The sequence below is a fragment of the Sminthopsis crassicaudata genome, chromosome 4 (assembly GCF_048593235.1).
Source record: "Sminthopsis crassicaudata isolate SCR6 chromosome 4, ASM4859323v1, whole genome shotgun sequence".
In the NCBI taxonomy this organism is placed as follows: domain Eukaryota; kingdom Metazoa; phylum Chordata; class Mammalia; order Dasyuromorphia; family Dasyuridae; genus Sminthopsis; species Sminthopsis crassicaudata.
Window position 1 is genome coordinate 348,341,863 of NC_133620.1, and position 20,270 is coordinate 348,362,132.

General features: G+C 47.4%; 3 protein-coding genes across 14 annotated transcripts in view; 2 read left to right on the forward strand and 1 right to left on the reverse strand.

Annotated features, from left to right (window-relative positions):
* The window catches only part of PRR15L (proline rich 15 like), a 23,163-nt gene extending 18,310 nt beyond the window's left edge, over window positions 1-4,853 (forward strand). For 2 of the 4 annotated variants that reach the window (XM_074261304.1, XM_074261302.1), the window contains one exon: window positions 3,700-4,853. In XM_074261304.1, the coding sequence (XP_074117405.1) occupies window positions 3,700-4,036 (337 nt within the window). In that variant the 3' untranslated portion in view covers window positions 4,037-4,853. The other 2 variants (XM_074261305.1, XM_074261303.1) reach the window with 2 other exon arrangements.
* A 2,061-nt stretch (window positions 4,854-6,914) lies between these two features.
* On the reverse strand, window positions 6,915-12,569 carry PNPO (pyridoxamine 5'-phosphate oxidase). Of its 2 annotated transcripts, none has more exons than XM_074261300.1 (7): window positions 12,222-12,569; window positions 11,951-12,075; window positions 9,683-9,782; window positions 9,212-9,265; window positions 8,824-8,952; window positions 8,565-8,635; window positions 6,915-8,226 (listed from the first exon to the last, which is right to left on the reverse strand). In XM_074261300.1, the coding sequence occupies exons 1-7, from the start codon at window positions 12,264-12,266 to the stop codon at window positions 8,061-8,063; spliced, it is 690 nt and encodes a 229-aa protein (XP_074117401.1). In that variant the 5' UTR covers window positions 12,267-12,569; the 3' UTR covers window positions 6,915-8,060. The 2 variants fall into 2 exon arrangements, with proteins under 2 accessions (XP_074117401.1, XP_074117402.1); XM_074261301.1 differs by having other exon boundaries at window positions 6,915-8,142; window positions 12,222-12,484.
* A 128-nt stretch (window positions 12,570-12,697) lies between these two features.
* Window positions 12,698-19,445, forward strand: LOC141539057 (uncharacterized). 8 transcript variants are annotated; one of them, XM_074261288.1, is made up of 8 exons: window positions 12,764-12,783; window positions 13,235-13,583; window positions 13,724-13,889; window positions 15,474-16,129; window positions 16,671-16,741; window positions 17,258-17,506; window positions 17,698-17,944; window positions 18,737-19,445. In XM_074261288.1, exons 3-8 carry the CDS (start codon window positions 13,840-13,842, stop codon window positions 18,844-18,846), a joined length of 1,383 nt encoding a protein of 460 aa, XP_074117389.1. In that variant the 5' UTR covers window positions 12,764-12,783; window positions 13,235-13,583; window positions 13,724-13,839; the 3' UTR covers window positions 18,847-19,445. The 8 variants fall into 8 exon arrangements, with proteins under 8 accessions (XP_074117393.1, XP_074117385.1, XP_074117389.1 ...); XM_074261284.1 differs by lacking the exon at window positions 13,724-13,889 and having other exon boundaries at window positions 12,699-12,783; window positions 13,235-13,486; XM_074261291.1 differs by lacking the exon at window positions 13,724-13,889.
* Window positions 19,446-20,270: the final 825 nt, after the last annotated feature.

Sequence of the window (20,270 nt, forward strand, 5' to 3'; positions counted from 1 at the left end):
TTGCAAATGGTAGTCTTCCTAGGGATAATTTTTTTATCTATGAGGTGGATTCCAGGGCCTCAGAGCAGGGGCCAAGTCTTTTACTTTGCTTTGCACATTTCAGGGAAGGCCTCTGAGTGTTGCATTATTATTTTTGTAATTAATATAATAAAATATTTTATAATATTTTATAATTTTAGACCTACAGACAGGGGTCATTTGGGTCCTAAGACTATGTTTACTTCAATCCTCTGTTGCATAAGTGTATTAGATGTGAGTATATATGAAGGGGTGGTCTATAGAACTATCAGATTTTTGTAAACAGAATCTCAATCAAACTGCCCTTACATGGCTCACTGCAATGCTGTAAGGAAATATGCTTCTGTCACTGAGTGCTCCCTCCATGAAAAGCACATGACAAATCCCCTCTGCTGTAGTAGACGATTTTCTGGTGATATTGTGGTCAAACAGTTGATCAACTTATCTGCAGATAAGCTTAGCTGGATCTAGTATGGTGGTCAGAGTTTATGAACTCGCATAGCCTTCAGGAACTTGGGGTCACCTCCATGGCAGAATGAGGCATTGGAGGACATATGTGGAATCCCATCTAACCCCACTAAAGTTTACGATTTAAAGGAATCTTCTGAATTGCTCTTGTCATACACAGGGTCACTTCCTAATTTTATGGATTTTGTAAATGTAGATTTTTTCCATTCACTTCTATTGTGGTGCTCAGATGTGTCTCCCAAGACAGATGGAGCAGCACATCAGGGGGCATCTCCAGGAGGCACGATGAGTGATGCCATAAGACAGGGAGCATTTAAACTGAGTGCCTTGCTGATGAGCCCCAGGGAAGTATCTGGGATGATTGTTTCCCTTCTGTAGACTTCTATAAAGAGAATTCTTTTTCTTGTCAGGGATGGGAACTGCATAAGTATGAGCTATACACTGGTCACAAAGTACTGTTTTCATAATAGCAGGAAGATACTGCTCTCTCCTAAAGGAATGGATGTAGGGGTTATTTAATGGAAAAAGTCAATGCAGTTAGTCTGGGTTCTGTGACAATAAAGACTAGAATTTGATCCTGGTCCCACAATGGCTGGGGAAGAAAAGGTGTTCAGTGTATTGCCCATGGATCACAGTTGCTTTGTCCTTCCTGCCTTTCAGGTTCCTTCTAGGAGTTGTTCTGGAACACCTAGTCCTGTAGAAGGCTGTGCTATGCCCACATTTGGGGGCAATTTGCCAAAGTAAACCTTCTAGATTGTCCCCTTGGCTTACCCTCCGTCTTAGGTGGGCACTTATCCTTGAAAGCATTAATCTAGCCACTCCCAAGGAAGATAGAGGCCCCCTTTATTTCTTTCCCTTTCCTCCCCTCCAAACTACTTGAGACCATCTCAAATTACCTCCTACTATACAGGGTTGGCTATAGTTATACAGATGTAGAGGAAAAGACAGAATGGGGAATGGCCATCCTGCAAAAACAGGCAGAAGGGAAAGAGAGTGGGCATCATGGCTGGCTGGGGGCTTCAGTTCACATACAAAGGTCAGCTGATTCCCTAACCCACACTTGGGCCTCCTGGTCTTAAGGGGAGAAGAATGAGCTTTCTTCAATCAGCTTTTCCCTGGTAGGGTTTTTTTTTTTTTTTTGGTTTTTTTTTAAAATCAGACTCCTAATTTCTCCCTTTGGATCTTTGAGCTTTATGCTGTGCAATCTCTCTTTCATCTTTACCTATTCCTGCCTTGGCTGCTTCTCAATTTATTTCGTCTCCTTTTTCCCTTTCCCATCTCACTTTTCTCTGCCTCTCACTCCAGCCTTTCATCATCTTCTCTGTCCAGGATAACTTTATCCTAGCCAATCCTTCCTTAAAGATCCCAAATTTTCCAAACCTCTCCAAAGTCTTTTTGAAAAATCTATTAATTATCATTACCCATATTTATTTTTCATAGCACTTTCAGATATAACAAATTTTTAGGGCACTTTGGCTCAGAAAAATTAACACAAGGTCACATCACTAGAACTCAAGTCTTTTCTGTCCATAAACCTAGCACTTTCTCTATTACATCACCTTGCCTTATGTAATATTCTCTTATGAAAAAGCCTTGATACTTAAAAAATATATATATTTGACTATATGTAAAAACCTTCCCCAACAGTTTATCTAATGCTTTATTAAAATTAAATGGAAAAAACCAGACTATGCTCTTCCCCTTCCCACCCCTCTCCCCAACAATTCTGTTCTTAATGCTGAACATTTCCATCAATAGGATTTGATTTTATTGTGTAGTCAATTCAAACCCTCAAATGACACTCCTTCATTCAGCCTTCAGTCTAACACCAACACTGCAGTTTTTTTAGGGGTTGGAGTCCTTATCTGACAGAGGAAGAAGCTGAGGCACTATGATGGGATATGCTTCACCCAAAGTCAGAGAGAATCAGTTGTAGAATGGGGCTAAAAGCAGGGCCACCTGACTCCTGGCTTAGGGCTCAGAAATCTTGGCTTTGGGAGTCATTATTGGGACCAGATGCTGGCTCCCCTGCTGTGGGGGTCATTACTGAAAGGCCTAAAGCCTAAAGTAGAGAGAAGAGAAAGAAAAGACTGTAGTGGGCAGGGCATGGTTGAAGACCCCCACTAGTCCCACAGACTTGGGCAAAAAGCTTCTTGCCTCTATTGATCCTTGTGTCTTGCTTACATAGTAGCAGAAGAGCTGTGTCCCTCATACAGAAGTTAAGGGAAAATAAATTTATACAGAAAACAATCCATGATATAGGCTATAGCATTTGTCCACGTGGCACCAGATTCTCTGACCCCTGGTGGCACTGAGCCTGTGTACCCATCTCCAGCAGTTACTATATTAATGTGTTGGAAAGAACCCTGGAAAGGAGACTGACACTCTACACCCAACCCTGCCATGGACAGCTTATTTCTCCAGCTCTCAGAGACAACTGAACTCCAATAGATTTTTATTTTTATGTTTGTTTGTTTGTTTGTTTTTGGCAATTGTAAGTGACTTGCCCAGGTTCACACAGCTAATGTGAAGTGTCTGAAGTAGGATTTGAACTCCTCCTGACTCCAGGGCTGATGCTCTATCCACTATGCCTTCTAGCTATCCTTCTATCACATATTCTTAACCTGAGGATCATGAACTTGTTTTTAAGTATCTTAATAATATTACTGGTTTCCTTCATAATCCTTAGTATTTTGTGCATTTAAAAACATCTTGAGATGGCATCCACAAGCTTCACTAGACTATGTACAAAGAGTCTGTTTAAAAAAAAAAAAAAAAAGGGATGAGCCCTAAGACTAAATGCTTGTAATTTCCTTTCAAGCTATTTTATGAATTGTTTTTCTTTGTATTTCTTAGCTCCAGCTACCTTTTCTATCTGCTTCCCTTCTGTACCTTTTTGCTTGCTTGGGCCAGTTCTTTCATCTGGCCAACATGTCAGGTCCTCAAAACATTCTGCCCATTGAAATCACCATGGCAATATTGTGAGCCTGAAATACAGTAAAAGCATGCTGGAAATTTCGTTTAGCATTATCAAACCCTTACTTCTCTGTATCCCAACTACTCAGGTTGGCACATTTGTTAGACCCATGCTAAAACAGACTGAGATTCTGAGAATAGCTAGTGGGGCAAAGGGGAAGAGAGAGAAGACTTGGATTCTGCCACTCAATCTTGTATCTTGACTGATGACATATTTTTCCCTTATACTGGCTCCAGGAGGTGTCCTCTGAACATTCTGCTCCAAGGAATCATGGCAGATGTTGGCTGGTGGAAGTTGACCTTTTTGCGCAAAAAAAAGTCAACTCCTAAGGTGTTGTATGAAAGTCCAGACACTTATGCCCATCTAGATGGAGCTACTGAGCCCACCCGGCCCGAGGGCGGGAGTGCCAACAGTGACTTTAATGCCCGTCTAGAGAAAATTGTGGACAAGAACACCAAGGGCAAACATGTCAAGGTCTCCAATTCTGGACGCTTTAAGGAGAAGAAAAAGGTCCGAGCCAGTCTGGCAGAAAATCCTAAACTCTTTGAGGATGGAGATGGAAAAGGACAGTGAAGGATGAGAAGGGGGATGCTAAGTACCTCCTCCTTTCCTACCATCGGGCTGAATTCTGAAAAGGAAAATAGACATTCCAGCCTCTGCCTACAGCCCAAACTTTGCAGAGCATCCTCTGTTGGCCTCCACACCTACGGGCAAGAAAACATCTCTTACTTATAGATGTACGACTTTACTAGGGGAAGGCTGGCCCTGGAGGTTTGGGCTTGTTGCAACCCCCACATGTAGGGTCCTTCTCAGTTCAAGGATCATCTCTCAGGAAAGAGAAATCATGACCCTGGGAAGGTCCATGCTCATTTGCAGCTCTAAGCGGTGCCTGCTGAGAAGAAGGAATGGGTGAAAGTGGAGTGTCCCTTCTGTTCCCCAGGAACAAGAATCAGGATCAACTTTGAATTGCTGCTCTGTCCTCCACTTTCATCCACAGCTTTTTCCCGGTGGGAACCTTTTCTAGAAATTAGATGGAGTCAGGGGAATAGGGAGACTTGAGACCTTACCTCACCTCTGTGTGCATTTCCTGGAACTTTGCTTAAAAGATATGGCTAGAAGAAGATCTCTCAAACTTCATGTAAGACTCCAAAGGGATAGATTAGTACAAATCAGTTCCTGCTAGGGACATTCCCTTGTAAGTGCGTCAAGGTAGACAGGGACAATGGGGGAGCTGCTTGGCTTCCTGCTCAGGGGAACCTATCTACTCTCCCTGCCAGGATATGTAGTTAAGACAAGAGCTCCTGGATGACACCCTGGGCTTTTAATTTTTTTCCTAAGTTTGGTCATAAGTTTCTTTTTGCTAATAAACGTGACTTGAAAGTGGAGGGTTCTCATGATGATGGTCACTGCTATCACTGGAGCCAGGATGGAGGTTAGGCAGAGGTACAGTCTCTTCTAGATGCTTGGCCTAGATTTAGAATTAGGGGCACTATTTATCAACTTTGAATGAAAAGGAAGGTGAAAACTGGTTTGGAAGAGCTCAGAAAGCTCAATTTGTATCACATCTTACCATATGTGGTGCTCTGGCTGTGAGGCTGGCAGTGTCCCTACATGTGGGGGTTGCAATAAGCCCAAACCTCCAGTCCTAGTGTTCTGACCGGTGAAGAACACCTGCCAGTCCAGCACCTCTCACTTACCCATCACAGTTTATTATGGGCACTTCACTAAAGCATTTTTTTTTTTTTAAAGTCCCATGAACGTGGATCATGTGGGTGATTGAATGTGTACAGGATTTGGAGATTTTCTGCTTTGTAACATGTAGCTTTTCCCATATGTTCTAAAACTACCTCCTAATTAGCATCAGGCTGTGAGGGGCCTAATTCTAATGTCTCCCAATTTGGTGACCAGCTCCCCTTTCCCTTTATCCACATCCTCTGGGGCACAGGAGATGGGCTCCCATAATGGAAGCTAAAGTGGCCAGTCATCCACGTCTACTGGTCACAACAAACCTGAGGGTGTAACTAGGTCTGGAAAAGGATAGCTAGATCTTGGGAGATAAGGTCCCTTCTATAATAAATCTCACTTCTCATTTCCAATACCACCAGTGGCTACTACTCATAACTTTTAACAAAGATTCATATTCAAAGACCTTGCCCAGGGACGCGTTCCAATTTCTCCCACGAGGTATCAGCCCAGGTTTTGCCCAGCAGATGGAAAGGAGCCAGGAATAAGAAAGCGTGAGCCATAAACCCTGGAGCCCCAAGAGGGAACAACAGAGAGGGTGACCACAAACAATGCTACTCTGCTGCTTCCACTCCAACCTCACTGTCTGCAGGGCTACCTCGCCCTAGGGAATAGCTGCTCAGCTGTTTCCCAGGGAATTTGTTATCAAAACAAACTGGGCCCTGTGGTACAAGGAGACCTTTGTCATGGTGCCTCACCCTGGCAGTGGGGAACTTGGAGGGTGATGGAGGTGGAAGGAGGGGTTAGACATCCCCATCCTTTGTACACCTTGGGGTTCTATAATAACTGTCACTCATGAGGCTTTCTTCCAGGATTGCTAAACATTTCATATAAATTCACACCTGAAACCATCCTTCTCCCTTTATTCTTAAAAGGGAACCCCCCATTTTTTCGGGGAGCAAATTTAATAGAGGAAGAAAAAAGCCATGCATTAGTCATTTAACTATAGAGGTCAGTGTTGCTGGCTTTTTTGGGGGAAGGGAGAGTGGACTTCTTGCAGGTGAGTCATCTCCTGACTGAATAGGAGCAGGTGACTGAAGCTTTGTTTTGTTTCCTCTGGGGGAAAAAAACAGGTTAGAAAGCAGAGGAGATGCCTTCAGAGAAGAGAAGCCAGATCTATCTTTTCCTGGCTCCCCAACCTGGAGTCCAGGTGCTGGGGGGACAGGAAAGTAAGGATCCTGGGAGTATCCCGGCTCCACCACTGACTCCCACTCCTGACACACGTTTTTGTATATCCTCTTTCCTGGAGAGTCATTGGGTCCAGGAAGGAAGGCATCATTTGTGGGGGGCGCTCATGGATCCTGTTACTTTTCAGCCATCCTGGCCTCTGCTGGATGCCACCTGCCAACCCCTGGGGACAGGGCCACGTCTGGAAGGCCAAATGCAAGGCACAATGTTGGGGAGAAAGAGACAAAGAAACGGGGAGGGAGGGCAGAAGGAGGGGCTGAGAGTACAAATATGTGCTGGAACTGGGAGAGGCCAGGGCTTATCTGGCCAGCAGTTTCGCTGGGACAGGACCCAAGCCCACAGGAGGGGGATCAGCCACAACTGGAATCTACCAGCTAGAGACCAATCCTGGGTAGCTGGCGCCCCCTGCTGGACAGGGGGAGGCACCTTTAGCCTGGACCCTCCTCAGCTCCAGCAGGAAGGACAAAGACTCACTGTATCCCCACCCACTACCAGCCAGAACAAGGTGAACACTGACCATCACAGCTGAAGACTTTATTACAGGAGCGGTGTGAGAGGTAACAGGATGAGCAGAGTACAGAGTGGTACGGGGGCCGGCCGGGGAGAAGGGATTACAAGTCCCTGACCATCAGACCGTCTCACACACCCAGACACCCCCACCCAGCTCCTCCGGCATCTCCCAGACACACGATGGGCACATCCGCCACAACCCCAAACTCAGAGCTCCAACCTGCCCAGAACCCAGGGGCCTCTGAGCACGGTCCCTTCTGCAGAGGGACCAATCTGACTCCAAGACCCAGGAGTTAAGAATGGTGGTTTTTTTTTTTTTTTTTTTTAAACATGTTAAAAATACAGTAAGCCTTCAAACTATCCTTAGCTCCAGGGGATCTTCTTGAAACAGGTTCCTGTGGATCTGGCTGAAGTTTGCTGACTCCAGCTCTAGAACTTATAATCAAGGTGGGGAGACAGACCAAGGCAGGCTGGGCTATCCAGGAACCTATCCACATATTCACAAAACAGGGCCACAACAATAGTTCAAGCAGCAATCAACTTTCTCACACACAGCTGAGTCACAGTGAATGTTTAACCCCAAGCCAAATTCCTCCCCGCCCATTAGGCACACTCCCACCAGGATCTGGCTGGACTGAGCTCATCATTGTGCAATTCTATAATTACTACTGGTTTAAGTCAGTAGAATGGGAAAAAAGTGGTCTCTGGAGCTCATCTAGTTTGACTTTATTCCACTTTGAATTTCAACTAGAAGATTCTTACAGAAGATCACTAACCATCCTATGACTGTCATCGACTGATTCTATGTCTATCTTTTAGTGATACATTGAGTCAATGTAATATCTCTTTATTGTGAATGACAATCATTCAAATACTTGAAATTAGTTATTGGGAAAGCAACTTTGTTGCCAAAAAAATAAGCATGTTATGTATCTCTTAGTTTTGAAAATACTTAAACCTAAATAGAACTTATTTTTGAGTTATCCAATTTTGTATTTTGGGGTGCTCTTTTCATTACCCATTTACAAACCAGGGATAGATGTAGGGTTGAGTGGGCTAGGCTTAGAGTCTAATGGGAAGTCCCTCTTTTTTCTCACCACTCTGTGCCAGGTGCCATCATGAGCTGAGACGGTCCAATCACCAATCAGTCCCCCAGTCATGGTGAAAGTCTCTCATATAACCAGTCATTCGCACCACGGTGGGTCATGGGCCCTGATGCAGGCTCTCCAGGTTGCAGCCTTCGGAAGACAATCCGATCGTGCAGTCGGTTGGTTTGACCCTGCCAGAACTCTACTACTTCTGGATATAGGATATAGCCACCCCTAAAGGGAGAGGGAGAGGTTTCATAGTTGTGAAGCTTCCTTCTATAGACTTGGTTCAAAGCCACTGAGAGAAGTGGTTGGGCTGAACTTCATCTCAGGCCCAAGATAATGTCTGCGGCTGGTCCCTGAGGGGCTGAGGCTCTGTCACCTTGCAGGTCAGAATCAAATGGGATAACTTCCCATTTTCAAAACAAAATGCTAGATTTGGTGTGGAAGGCCAGATTTAAATCTTATGCAACTTAACTGTGTGACTTCACTTGTCTGGGGTTAAATAAAATAAACTAGATGGTTTCTGAGGTTCTTTCCATCTATGATCCAACAGAAGCTGTGTCACTCACCAATATTTAGGCTTGGGTACATCCTGATCCTGGTATATCCCCTTTAACTCTTCATTCTTCTTCCTTAGATACTGTTCAAGAGGAAGGGAAATATAATGGGTACCAGAATCCCTGGGGAAAATCCCAGTCCAGGGATCTGAAAATGATGGTTCCCTCTGCCTGATTAAGTATATATGAGAAACTCTGGAAGAATAAAGACCACAAAGAGAGTGGATAGGTGCTCCTTTCTCTCTGTGTCCTCTTTCCCCATGTCACTCACCTCCCGATCTGGGATAACAGAGCTCTGGTGACTGACGACTGCCCCGATTTGACTGCTTTTAGGGCGGGAATGGAAATATAGCTCAGCCTCCTCTTCCGGCAGCCTCTGTACCTGTCCTTCAACACGTACCTGCTCAGACAGCCACAGGTGAGGGGGTAGGGTGGAGATGGAATTCTTCTAGTAGATGACCCAGTCACCTTTATTTTCCCCATCCACCTCAAAACACAATCTAGTCTGACCCAGGAGCCAGGTCCTCTGTTTTTCTATATTGGAGGATGGATACTTAGGACAAAGAGAGATTTCCTGGGAAACCTCTCTCCAGTGTACCCAACATTTTTACCATCTTTGCTTACTTAGACCTTTCTGACCCTATCCCAAACACGCTTACCTGTCTATTGAGAGGCGCCCAGTAGAAGACGAGGGAGGCAAAAGGGTTAGAATCCTGGAGAAAACAGAAAAAGGCATAAGGACAGGGTGAAAAATAAAAGCCTCCTCCCCATGAGGGGGAAATGTAACTTAGCTTTATAGAGCAAGAGTGGAGAAGAAAGATGAGAATGAGGCTTTCTGGGAAGAGCAGTTGTTGTACTTTCTCCCACACTTCTCATTTGCTGGCCACAAGGGCCCAAAAGAGTCGCTTCTTTCTACTCTGTCCTGGGAACCTAGCCTTCTATATCTGAAGAGTGGAGAAGCTAAGTGAGGAGAATGTAAGGGGGGAAAAGGGGAGGAAGAACGTACCAGAGTTTCAGATCCTCTTTCCTTATTTTTATGGAAGGACACAAGAAGGGAGATGTGAAATGCCTGTCATGTTGGCATGAATAGAGGGAGAGCTTTTGGTTTTTTCTTTACTAGAAACCCTCACCAGCTCTTTTCCTTTTCGGCTTTCAAAGTTAGTGAAGAAACGGAAACCATCCTGGTCAAAGCCCTTTAGCAGCAGCATTCGGGCAGAAGGCTTTCCATCCCTAAGACACATAGAAATAGAAAGAATGGTCAGTACCCCATCGTCATTCCCTCAATTCCCTCCTGTAAAGGAAATTAAAGAAAAGGGATTTGATTAACTTGAGGCAGCATTGACTGTGCCTTAACTCCATATTATCTTGACCCTTAAAAATGTGGCTCATTTAAGGACAAAAACCAGGAATCAAAATCTATCAATTATTTATTGAGCACTCTACACATGGTGCTGTGAAAGAGGTGTATGTGCCCCCAAGTTTATTACTTAGGGAAAGATATAAAAATGTGGGAAATAAAGTGACCAATAAAAATAAGAGGTAATGATAAAATTAAATTAAAGTAACAAGATTACAAGAGGCAATTGTAACATTCTCCTCTAAAATGTAATGTTCTCTGGGAGCAGGTTTCTTGGGGGCTTTTGGAGGCAGCCTTCCTTTCAGTTCAGTAATCACCCCAAAGGCAGCCGGAGTTAAAGTCCAAATCCTTTATTATCTCCTTCACTTGGGGCTCAACTTTCTGGAGACCTTTCTCTCTCCTTGGTTCTGAGAGGCCTGCCTTCTCTGGCTTCTGAATCTCCAAGACTGAATCCTGGCTGAGGCTCCTAGTGGATCTTGAAGACACCAATCCTTATATCAGTAGGAAACCATTAAATCAATGCTAAACTAGATTTAATCACTGTCTCCTCAATTCCACTCAATCCCTATCTCCTTGTAGGATTAAATCAATCATACTGATCCAAGCTAAACTAGATAACTATAGTTTCTTATCAGTTCCACTGATTTAGCTCCTCATTTCTTTTTTTTTTTTTTTTGAATGTTGAAAACTAGCTTTATATGTAGTTGGAAAAATAAAATACTATTCAGAATTTTTTAAACATTAATTTTATAATTATAACATTTTTTTACAACATTATCCCTTGTACTCCTTCTGTTCCGAATTTTCCCCTCCTTCCCTCCACCCCCTCCCCTAGATGGTAGGCATTCCCATACATATTAAATATCTTATAGTATATCCTATCCTAGGTACAATATGTACAGAACCGAAATTTGTTGTTGTTGTTGCAAAGGAAGAATTGTATTCGGAAGGTAAAAATAATCTGGGAAGAAAAAAACAAAAAAAAAATGCTAACAGTTTACACTCATTTCCCAGTGTTCCTTTTCTGGGTGTAGCTAATCCTGTCCATCATTGATCAAATGTAATTGAATTTAGCTCCTCCTTTCAAGTTCTGGCCCATACCAGGTAATAATAGCCATTAAAGTCTTAAGATTTACAAAATACTTCACATACATATTATCTCCTTTACTTCTCATAATACCCCAGTGAAGGGAGGGTTATTATCATCACATGAGGCTAAGAGACTTGCCCAGAGCCCCATAGTATCTGTTTGGGGCAAGATTTGAACTGAGGTCTTCCCTTCTCCAACTCCATGCTCTAACCACCACTATGCCAATTAAGACAAGAGGTACAGACTCAAGGCAGGTGGCCATAGTAGTTCGCCATCTATATAAATCTAATGTGACGATAAATTGTAACTTTCATTGTGGTGGCAAGAACTGGAAACGGGGGAGGATGTCTGTTAATTGGGGAAGGGCAGATTGTGATGGAATACTATTGTGCTATGGGAAATAGGGAGATCTGTGTGAAATGATGAAGAGTGAAATGAGCAAAGCCAACACTGCTTACAGTAAAACATTTTAAGAACTAAGTCATTTTCACTTAACACTTCCTAGCTGTGTGACCCTGGGCAAGTCACTTAACCCCAGCCTCAGGGGGAAAAAAAAAATCATTTTGACTATCATAAGTACCCAAATTAACTTCAAAGGACGTAAGGAGATGCCTTCTGCACCCAGAGAAAGAACTGACAGATGGATGTACAGAATAGTTTTACATATACAGTCAAATCTGGGGGGAGGGGAAAAAAGGGAAAGGGAAATTTACTCGGTAACATATCGATTGGGAAGGAACAGCCTTCCCAACGTAATAGATTTTCAGTTTCGCATTATCATCTTTTATACTAAAAACAACAACAAAAAGTGTGAGTGCGGAGGGGCAGTGCCAACCTGGTGCAGAGGCCAGGCCTGCTCCCCCCGGGAGAAGGAGCAAGGGTGGGGAAGGCGGCGGTGCTGGGACCAGACCTCGGGGTCCTCACTAGGAAGCAGGGGTGGGCAGTGCTGACCTGGTGCAGGTGGCCAGGCACATGGCATTGGCTTCAAACACCTCCGGGCACCGGGCGGCTTCTTCGAACCAGCTAGAGAACTGCTGGATGGGGTCCAGCGAGACCAGATGCGCCTCCTCGAAGGCCTGGGCGAAGGTGAAGGGCAGAGCCGGGGCCTGTCCCTGAGCTCCCGGGCTCCCCCGGCCGCCCCCTCCCTCCTTCCCTCCGGCTCCCCCTCTGCCCCCGCGGGAGCTCCAGACATCGCTTCCCCCCGACCCCTCGGAGGCGGCACCTCTTGGTCCTTGAGGTAGCTCTTCCTCATGTGTCCCAGATCCATGACAGCTCGAACCGCACACCCGGTCCGCAGGGAATCCGTCAGCACCGCCCGCTGCCAATTCCACCACGTCACGACGCCCAGCAGTACGCTACTCACCCCCCCGTCGGGTCGTCATGGCGACCACAAAGCCTCGTGATTTGCCACTCTGCGGCCCGCCCCGCGTCCCCCTCTATTTACTCATTCTCTTTCCTTTTCTCCCCCTCCTTTTCTCACCCCAGTACCCGGTTCTGATTCAGCTTCCGACTCTTCGCTTCCTCCCAAGCCCGGAGGGCCCAGCCGCTCAGTCTAACCTCCCGCCGACTCCGCCCCTTCCATTCTAGAATCCAATGGGAGGCCAGGGTCGGGGAAGCGGGGGACAACACGGAAAGCTCATTGGCTGAGTCCTCCGGGAACGGGGCCAATCGGAACGTGAACAACAGAGCCTCCGCACCAATGGATAGCGCCGACGGGGGCGGGAACAAAGAGACCAGGAAATGTAGTCACTGCCGTCAATACGCACATGGAGGTGTTGTTAAAGGTACAGGAGCTGCCGGAATCGGAGCTGGGGAGGGGAGGGGGAGTGCACCTGAGACGTGGGGGGATAGGCCGTGGTGTGGTGGGGGGAGGCAATCTCAGGGCAGCTGGGATGATTAGGCGTCGCATGGACGGGAAGGGGAAGAGGGAGCCTCAGGGGGCAGCTCGGGCTTTGGGAAGGGGAGAACTGGGACAGGGGCAGGGTAATGGGGTGAGCCGCGCTGGGGGAAGGGAGAGCCGGCGCCGGGAGGGCGTCTCGGGGAAGAAGTTAGTTGTAGGACGGAGGACTGAGGCTGGGTGCGGGCTGCGGGGAGGTCTCCATAAGGCAGGTAGGCACTCGGGCTCGCCCTCCCGGGTTCTGAGACGGCGCTCCGCGCCTCGGGCTCCGTGCGGGTGCCGCAGGCTTTCCTGCCTTGACCTCCCCTCGGGCTGAGTCTCCTCGCTTCTGTCTCCAGGTGCCCCGGGGGCCGGTCCCCCGCTCAGTGCCGGCAGATGGCTGAGGGGGCCGGGGACAGGGTGGCTCTGCAAGGCCACCTCCAGGCTGCGGACCCCGGGCTCGGCGATGCAGAGCCAGCCGGTGCCCACCCCACCTTTGACCTGACTGAAAGCTCCCTGGGTGGGGGCCCTCTGTGTACTCCCAGTTTTCAGCAACAACAGCAACTGGAGTTACAAGAGCCGCCCAGGCAGGTGCCCCTGGAGTGCGCCAGGTAAGGGATCCCTTGCTGGTTCTTTGAGGCGGTGAATAGTCAAATCTCCAGCGTCCATCTTATGCAGATTGCTCCCAGCTTCATTATGTGCTCAAGGGTATGTACATTTTCAGAACCGAACAGTCTGCCAGATAAACCTCTGCCAACAACTGCTGCTTGTATGAGTATATTCTCCTCCTAGCCTCCGGGGTCCCTGAGCTGGGAGGGACTCAGAAACCACATAGTCTCATTTTGCAGATGGGGAAACTGAGGCCCGGGGTGTTGTCCAAGGTCACACAGGCAGTGTCAGCTCTGGGATGTAAACGAGGGTTCACCAACTTCGGTCACTGCTTATTCCATTGAAAAGATGGATTATGTGTTATTCGGGATTCTCCGGAAAACCCCTCCCTGCCATTGTAGTAAGGTGAGAGCTTACTGTACCACTTCCTCCTGTCTATTTCTCCACCTGTAAAATCCATGTTGTGGATTACAAGTAACATGTTGATGTCACCCTCAAGGTGACGCGCTTATGTTCTTGCGGCCACACTGGCCAGCCCTCCCTTGGCTGTAGCACATTCTGAGGGCAGCCAGGAAGAGGAGAGAAATGTCCCTCAGAGGCCTAGGGCCCAGGGGCAAGGTTAGTCAAGCTGAATTATAAGGATGGTGGTAAAATACAAATGTTACCAAGTGAATGATGGTGAAATACACAGAAGACAGTTACCAAGAGTGATGGAGAACCAGACTGCAGACCTGAGTATTGAGGAGGTGAAATTGAGACTGGTTACTTTCATACAGTGTGGGAGAGCACGGCCCCTGACTCAAAATGCCACTCAAAGTGAAGATTAGCAGCTTTATTAGGGTCTCACCTAGGAGAAGCGGGCAGTCCTCACTGAGCGCTCAGAGGAAGCCCATGGTTACAGTTAGAAGCGATTTAAATAGTCAAAAACCATAGGAACTCACGACTCCCTCCCCTCATTCGGTTAATTTCGCAGCTTGCTCACTGCTTGCTTAAGTGGAGGTGGTAAATATGTTACAAAGGTTTGCTAAATTCTAGTCATCTGGATCCAGTTGACTTATTGCAGGTGTGCTTGCCTAAGTTTGCTATGGTTGGCGCTTCACAATGTTTGCGGATGCTCGCTTGAGCTGATAGGAGCATTCTACTGTAATGTGTGTACAAAGAGTTTCATTTCCCCAAACCCATCAGACTGTCCTAAACTAAAATTTAGACTGCAGGCTCAGTCTACCTTAGTTAATGATTTTATGTGAAACCACACCAATCCCTCACAATTCCAAGGTCAGTGGGGTCAGGACAGTGGCAGAGCTGACTGTTATTTGGGCTTTGGTGATGGGAGTTCAGAGCCTGAAGGTCCAGGAATATGACTCTAAGTCTTACAATGGGACCCAACAAAGGCTAACACTGAGCTGAGTATCCGGTCCTTGGCATTGGGATCTCTTATTCCCCCTCTGTCACTTTCCTCCCCTTCTACTCAGTGACTCTGTGCTTTTCCTTTGTAAGATTAAGAGGACCCAGAAGGCCGGAACCACCCCTCCCTCTTTCTTCTGGTTCTTTGCAGTTTGTAATAGGCTTTGCCCACAAGGGTTATTAAAAAATTGACTTTGTTAAAAGCATTATCTGTATTTAGCAAACTCTTGTGCTGAGCTCTGGGGTGGGGGTGGGGGAATGAAATCCCAGCTCCTGGGCTTCTTGGCTTTCTTACTGGGGTCTGGTTTAGTTGTATGGAGAGAAATTTTTTTCTGGGGGCTTGAGTAAGAGATCCACACATTCTGCCTGTTTCCAGATACTTGGGTCCCTGAAATCCTGGGGGAATTGCTTCAGGAACTAAAACCCATACCTCTTTGGCACCTTATTTTAGCTTGGGTGAAATGAGGTGATGGGAATAGCCGATGAAGGTGTTCCCCTCCACATCCCACTTCCTCCCAAGCGTCTCTCCATGGGCTGGGGCGTGGACACGGCTACCCGAGGCTCAGATTTGTGTTTTGCTTCTAGTGTGCAGGCCCGGGGGATACTGACTCTGGGGATGCCTGCCCCACCACTGCTGGCACCAGAAGAGGAAGCCAAGAACAGAAAGCGACCATGGCCCGCCAACGGGCCCAGCCTTGGCCCTCCCTTCCCACGGGGGCTAAGTGTCCCGGATCTGTCGGCTGCTCCTTTCTTCCCAAGTACTGGCTCCAACAGCCTGGACATTCGAGCTGGGGGCCTCCAGGACGCTCCCCGCTTCCCAAGGACGCAGGAGCCCCTGCGGGCCGCCCGTCCCACCCCTGCCCAGCTGTGCCACCCCCCTGCCCAGCTTTGCCACCCCCCTGTCCTGAGCCGGTTGAGCACAGAGCCACTAGAGCCTCTGCCCACAGAAGGCGCCTGCCCTTGGGCGGCCAGAGGGGGCAAAGTCACGGGGCTGTATGCCGAACTAGTAAAAGAGTTGGAGTTACAGATGGCAGAGCTTCGGAGGCTGCTGGTCTCCAGGGAAGAAGCAGTTCTGCAGCAAGAGAGGAGGATCCGTGAGCTGGAACTGGAGAATCAGCAGCTCAAGGGTCAACTGCGGAGCCTAGAGGAACAGAACGATCTGTTGTCCAGCACCCGAGGTGGCGAGGGGCTCAAAGAGCCCTTTCCCAACAGCAGCCTCAGCGCTGGGAGCCGCAGCCTGGGTAATGGGAGCTGGCCTCCCTGGGACCTGGACGGGGGGCCCTCAGGCTGGCCTGCAGAGATGATTGTGGGCTCCAGCCAGCTTTGCCTACCATTTCCCTCTCTTTGAGCAGCCCACTTTTCTGGAGATTCGCCTTCTCCTACAAGCTCTGCCTTTTCCTCCACTCCAGGGCTTTCTTTCCTTTTGCTCAGGCCCTTGTTCATGACACTACTTCCCAGATTCTGTCCTTCCTCCCCAAGAAGCCCTTCACCATGCCACCTTCTCCTGTGCTCAGTCACTCATGATCCCTTTGCCATCCTGGACTGACAGGTGGCTGCCATCCCTCCTCTTCCCTAGAACCCTCTGCTTGGTGCCTCTCAGCAGGGGCCTCCCAGAAGCAGGACCAATACTTCCATGCATCCTGGACCCATAACAAAAGGAACCTCAGAAAGAGGGGCTTGGAAAAGAGGTCCTCATGCTGGGGGGGGTTAAGGTTAGACTCCAGTAAGTCCTCCCGGCCCCATCCACAGCCATCCCCATAGGTGTGGCCTCTCTCTTCTCAGATGTCAACGAAGGGAACATCCAGTTCCTCAAAGGCCTGGTGGGGCTACTGGAGAGCAACATGGCATTACAGGTGGGTCCCTGATGAGCTAGTAGCTCCTGGGGCCCAAGGAAGAGGGACAGAGATCAGGCAGTGGGTGGGTGTCAGGACACACTTTTGAAAATCATCCAGATGCCCATGGTCCCCAAAGTCCACACCCAAACATATAAAACAATGGAGCTAAATGTAAATGTGCATCTCATTTTGTGTGCTGCTTCCTCTCCAGGAGCATATAGTTTACACCTTCCCCACAAACCCTAGCTGACTTCAGTTGCCCACAGGTGGAGGATGTGAAGGGGGCAAGGGCAGGGGGAAGAATCCAGCCCTTGGTTGTGGGGCTCAAAGGGGCCAGTTAGAAGCAGGAAAGCCAGGGGCATGTTCCCAGGAGGGTACCTGTAACAGGCAAGAAGGTGACCAGTGGCCTGGCACTGGTGAAAACATTGCCAGCATCTTTGGGAGAGGCTGCCAACCTTTCTTGTAAGGGATACCATAGGAAGCTGAAGAGCTGCGGCTTCTCTTTCTCAGAGTTGCTCTCTCTTCCTTCTCCAGGCGAATGGCCTTCCAGCCCCACTTCCCACATCACCACCTATAGAACCCAAGGGATCTCCCGCTGAGGCCCCACGGTCCCCACCAGTCTGTAGGCTTCGAGCAGGACTCCCCAGTGGCTTCCCAGCATGGCTGAACTCTGAGGATGGGGTGGGCAGCCCTGCTACGCTGAGTGAGGCCACCTGCCTGTGGGAGGAGAATATACAGGATACACTGCCGGATGGAACCCCTGTGTGGGCGTCACCTGTGGAGGTGGGTGGGTGCTGCGCATGACTCAGTTCCCCAGGGACTGAGAAATGAACCTCGAGCCCTTGAAGAAGTCAATCATTCAGTATCTAGATCCAGACACTTGGGGATGCTGGTCCTGAAGAGATGCCCATGAAAGCATCAAGCCAGAGGGATGGAGTGTTGACAGGCTAATAATGCCTTTTTGTCTTCTCTAGGAGAATGGGAGACCCAAACTGGAGCTGATCCCCAACTCAGGGGTCTACATCACTCACCACCAGCTAGATGACCTGTCTCAAGTATCAACAGACAAACCCAAGTTGATGACAAGGCGTATGTTGGATTATTTCTTCTCTCGGGAGACACTGGCTCGTTCCTCTGCCACTGGGCAACGAATTGCACATAACAACACCACCATGGAGAAGCCCATCCGGCTGCCTGTTGCTGTAGTCAATGCCATCAAAGGTACCCAGAGGCAGATTCCCACCAAGGCAGTTGTTTTGTGAGGCTGGAGGAGGGAAGGAGCAGTCTGCACTGTTAGCTGGAATGGGCTATACAATAGTGGCCTGAAATCCCAGATTGCTTTAAGGAGTCCCAACATTTTATATATATATATATATATTTTTTTTTTTTTTCTGAAATGACTCAACGTCTCTCCTTTGGCAATAGATACAGTTCTGTTTTCCAAGTTGTGATTATTAAAACAATTAGAGAAAGCTGAGACACATTGTGGGTACAGGTCTAGTTCAGTCATGAGTTGTTAAAAGGGTGGTATTCAGTACACTGAGGGATGCATCTGCAGGAAGGATAGAGGGGAGATATGAGGAAAATCTGGAATGATAACAAAGATGTAAATCTTTTAAGAACAACCTGATAGTCTATACAGGGTTACGAAAAAGGGGATGAGACCTTGTAGGGTTGGAAGGTTAAAAAGCATTCCTAGGTCCAGTGTTCCTTTCTTGCCCCGCCCCCCAATTCTTTTCTCTATTTATGGGCCAGATCTTAGAGAGCAGGGAGGAGACAATTCTCCATTTCTATGTCAGCTCTCCCTGATTTGTGGCCTCCTATGGTTCCAGCTTTTGGCCTAGTCCAGGCATTTTGGTTTGATATGGGCAGTGAGAAGGATCTGGGAGGCTGAGTAACATCTTTCCCTTATAAACTCAGATCACAGTGGTATTACCTGGGAGTTCACTCTTGCCTGCCTCCCACTCCTGACCAGGAGCTAGATCTGAGCAGCCCCCTTTCTGTCTTCCCCAGAATATGTCACCAAGGTGTGTGGCCGTGGCTGTAACTTTAATGCCGTCATCAACAGCAAGTGTGGGACCTCAAGGAGGGCAGTCAAGAAGATGATTGTAAAGATGGAGTGAGTGGGGTGAGGGGGGTGGGCCAGGTCCTACAATCTGCCAGCAGATACGTATTTTTTAAAAGCGCTCTCCAAGCAAGCACTGCACCATCAGGATCTGTCTTCAGGAGAGTCATGGGAATGGATAATCCTTCCCCTAAGCTTTGTATTTTTTTCTGGGCATATTCCTGTTCTGAGGGCTATATAGGAATTGAATCCTAGTATCTAGGATCTCATGTGAGCTGTGAAAAGTCTGGTCAGCTGGGCAGAGAAGAGAAAAAAAAAGTGAGGGAATGATTGTTGTCCCATCTCCTTTGGCGCTGTTGGCTTTGGGAAGGGCAGCCAGAGCTGAGGACTAAGTGGCCAGAGACTATACTATCTCCCCAACCCCGTGTTCTTATGTCCATGTACATTCTGGAAACAAGTGGTGTTGATTTGGGGTAGTGAAGAGGAGCCTCACTGAATGACCAGCTCCATGCAGGGGTTATGTTGGTCTCCCCTACCAAAGGAGAGGTCTGTCTGCAGAGCAGGCATCTTGAGAGATCAAAATTCATGACCAGAAGACTTCACAGACTTTCTTGTACATAAGCCAGAACATTTCAAATAAAGGTTGGATTAAACCAAGGTCACTGCTGCTGCTGATTTGCCACATCCTTCCATTCTTTCTAGATCATGGGATTTTAGAGGTAGGAAAAACTACAGCATCTTAGTCGATTGGGAAAGTGCTTTGCTCAAGACCATCCACATGCTAAAGAAACAACAATTAAGAGGCAAACTAGTGTGACCTCTGCGTCCTGACGGTCTGTACTCTTCAGAACTCAGGTGGACTTGCAAGTTGCTAATCTTTTTCCTCTTGATTAGGGGAAGATGCTTGGTCAGTGTCCACATTTAGTTTTGAAACTTAGAAACAGTTGCCAGGAAAGGGAAAAACCCTTGCTACCTGGGGGAAAAACATGAGAATGGGGGCCTTCTGCTGAGGTAGAAAAGAGGCTAATTTATTATTTACTGCTAGAATTTGGAAGTGTTTAAAACAAAATATTGTTTGCCAATATGGGCTGGAGGAATGGTGTTCAGATCTATGATTTTCTCAGTGTAGAGTTCCCAGTGAGAAACTTTTTTTTTTTTTAAAAAACACAGATGGGCAACTGTTCTGTAAACTAATCTTTAATTGCCAGTGGAAAAATAAGGTAGACACAATTCATGATCCTGTCTGTCAATATCTGAGTCCTTAGTTTTCTTTGCCAAATAGAAATGGCCTTTTGTCCAAGTTTGGACAAGCTGCTGTTCTTAACACCTGAGTTCCAAGTGGCTGTAGTGTGCAATTAGTAAGGAAGCATTGAAAAATGAAACATGGAAACTGCTAGATCTCTCCTGCCACCCAATATGTTGTAGATATGGACACTAGCTCTAGCTCATTAGGACATGGTTTTAGAGGACAGATATTTAGAA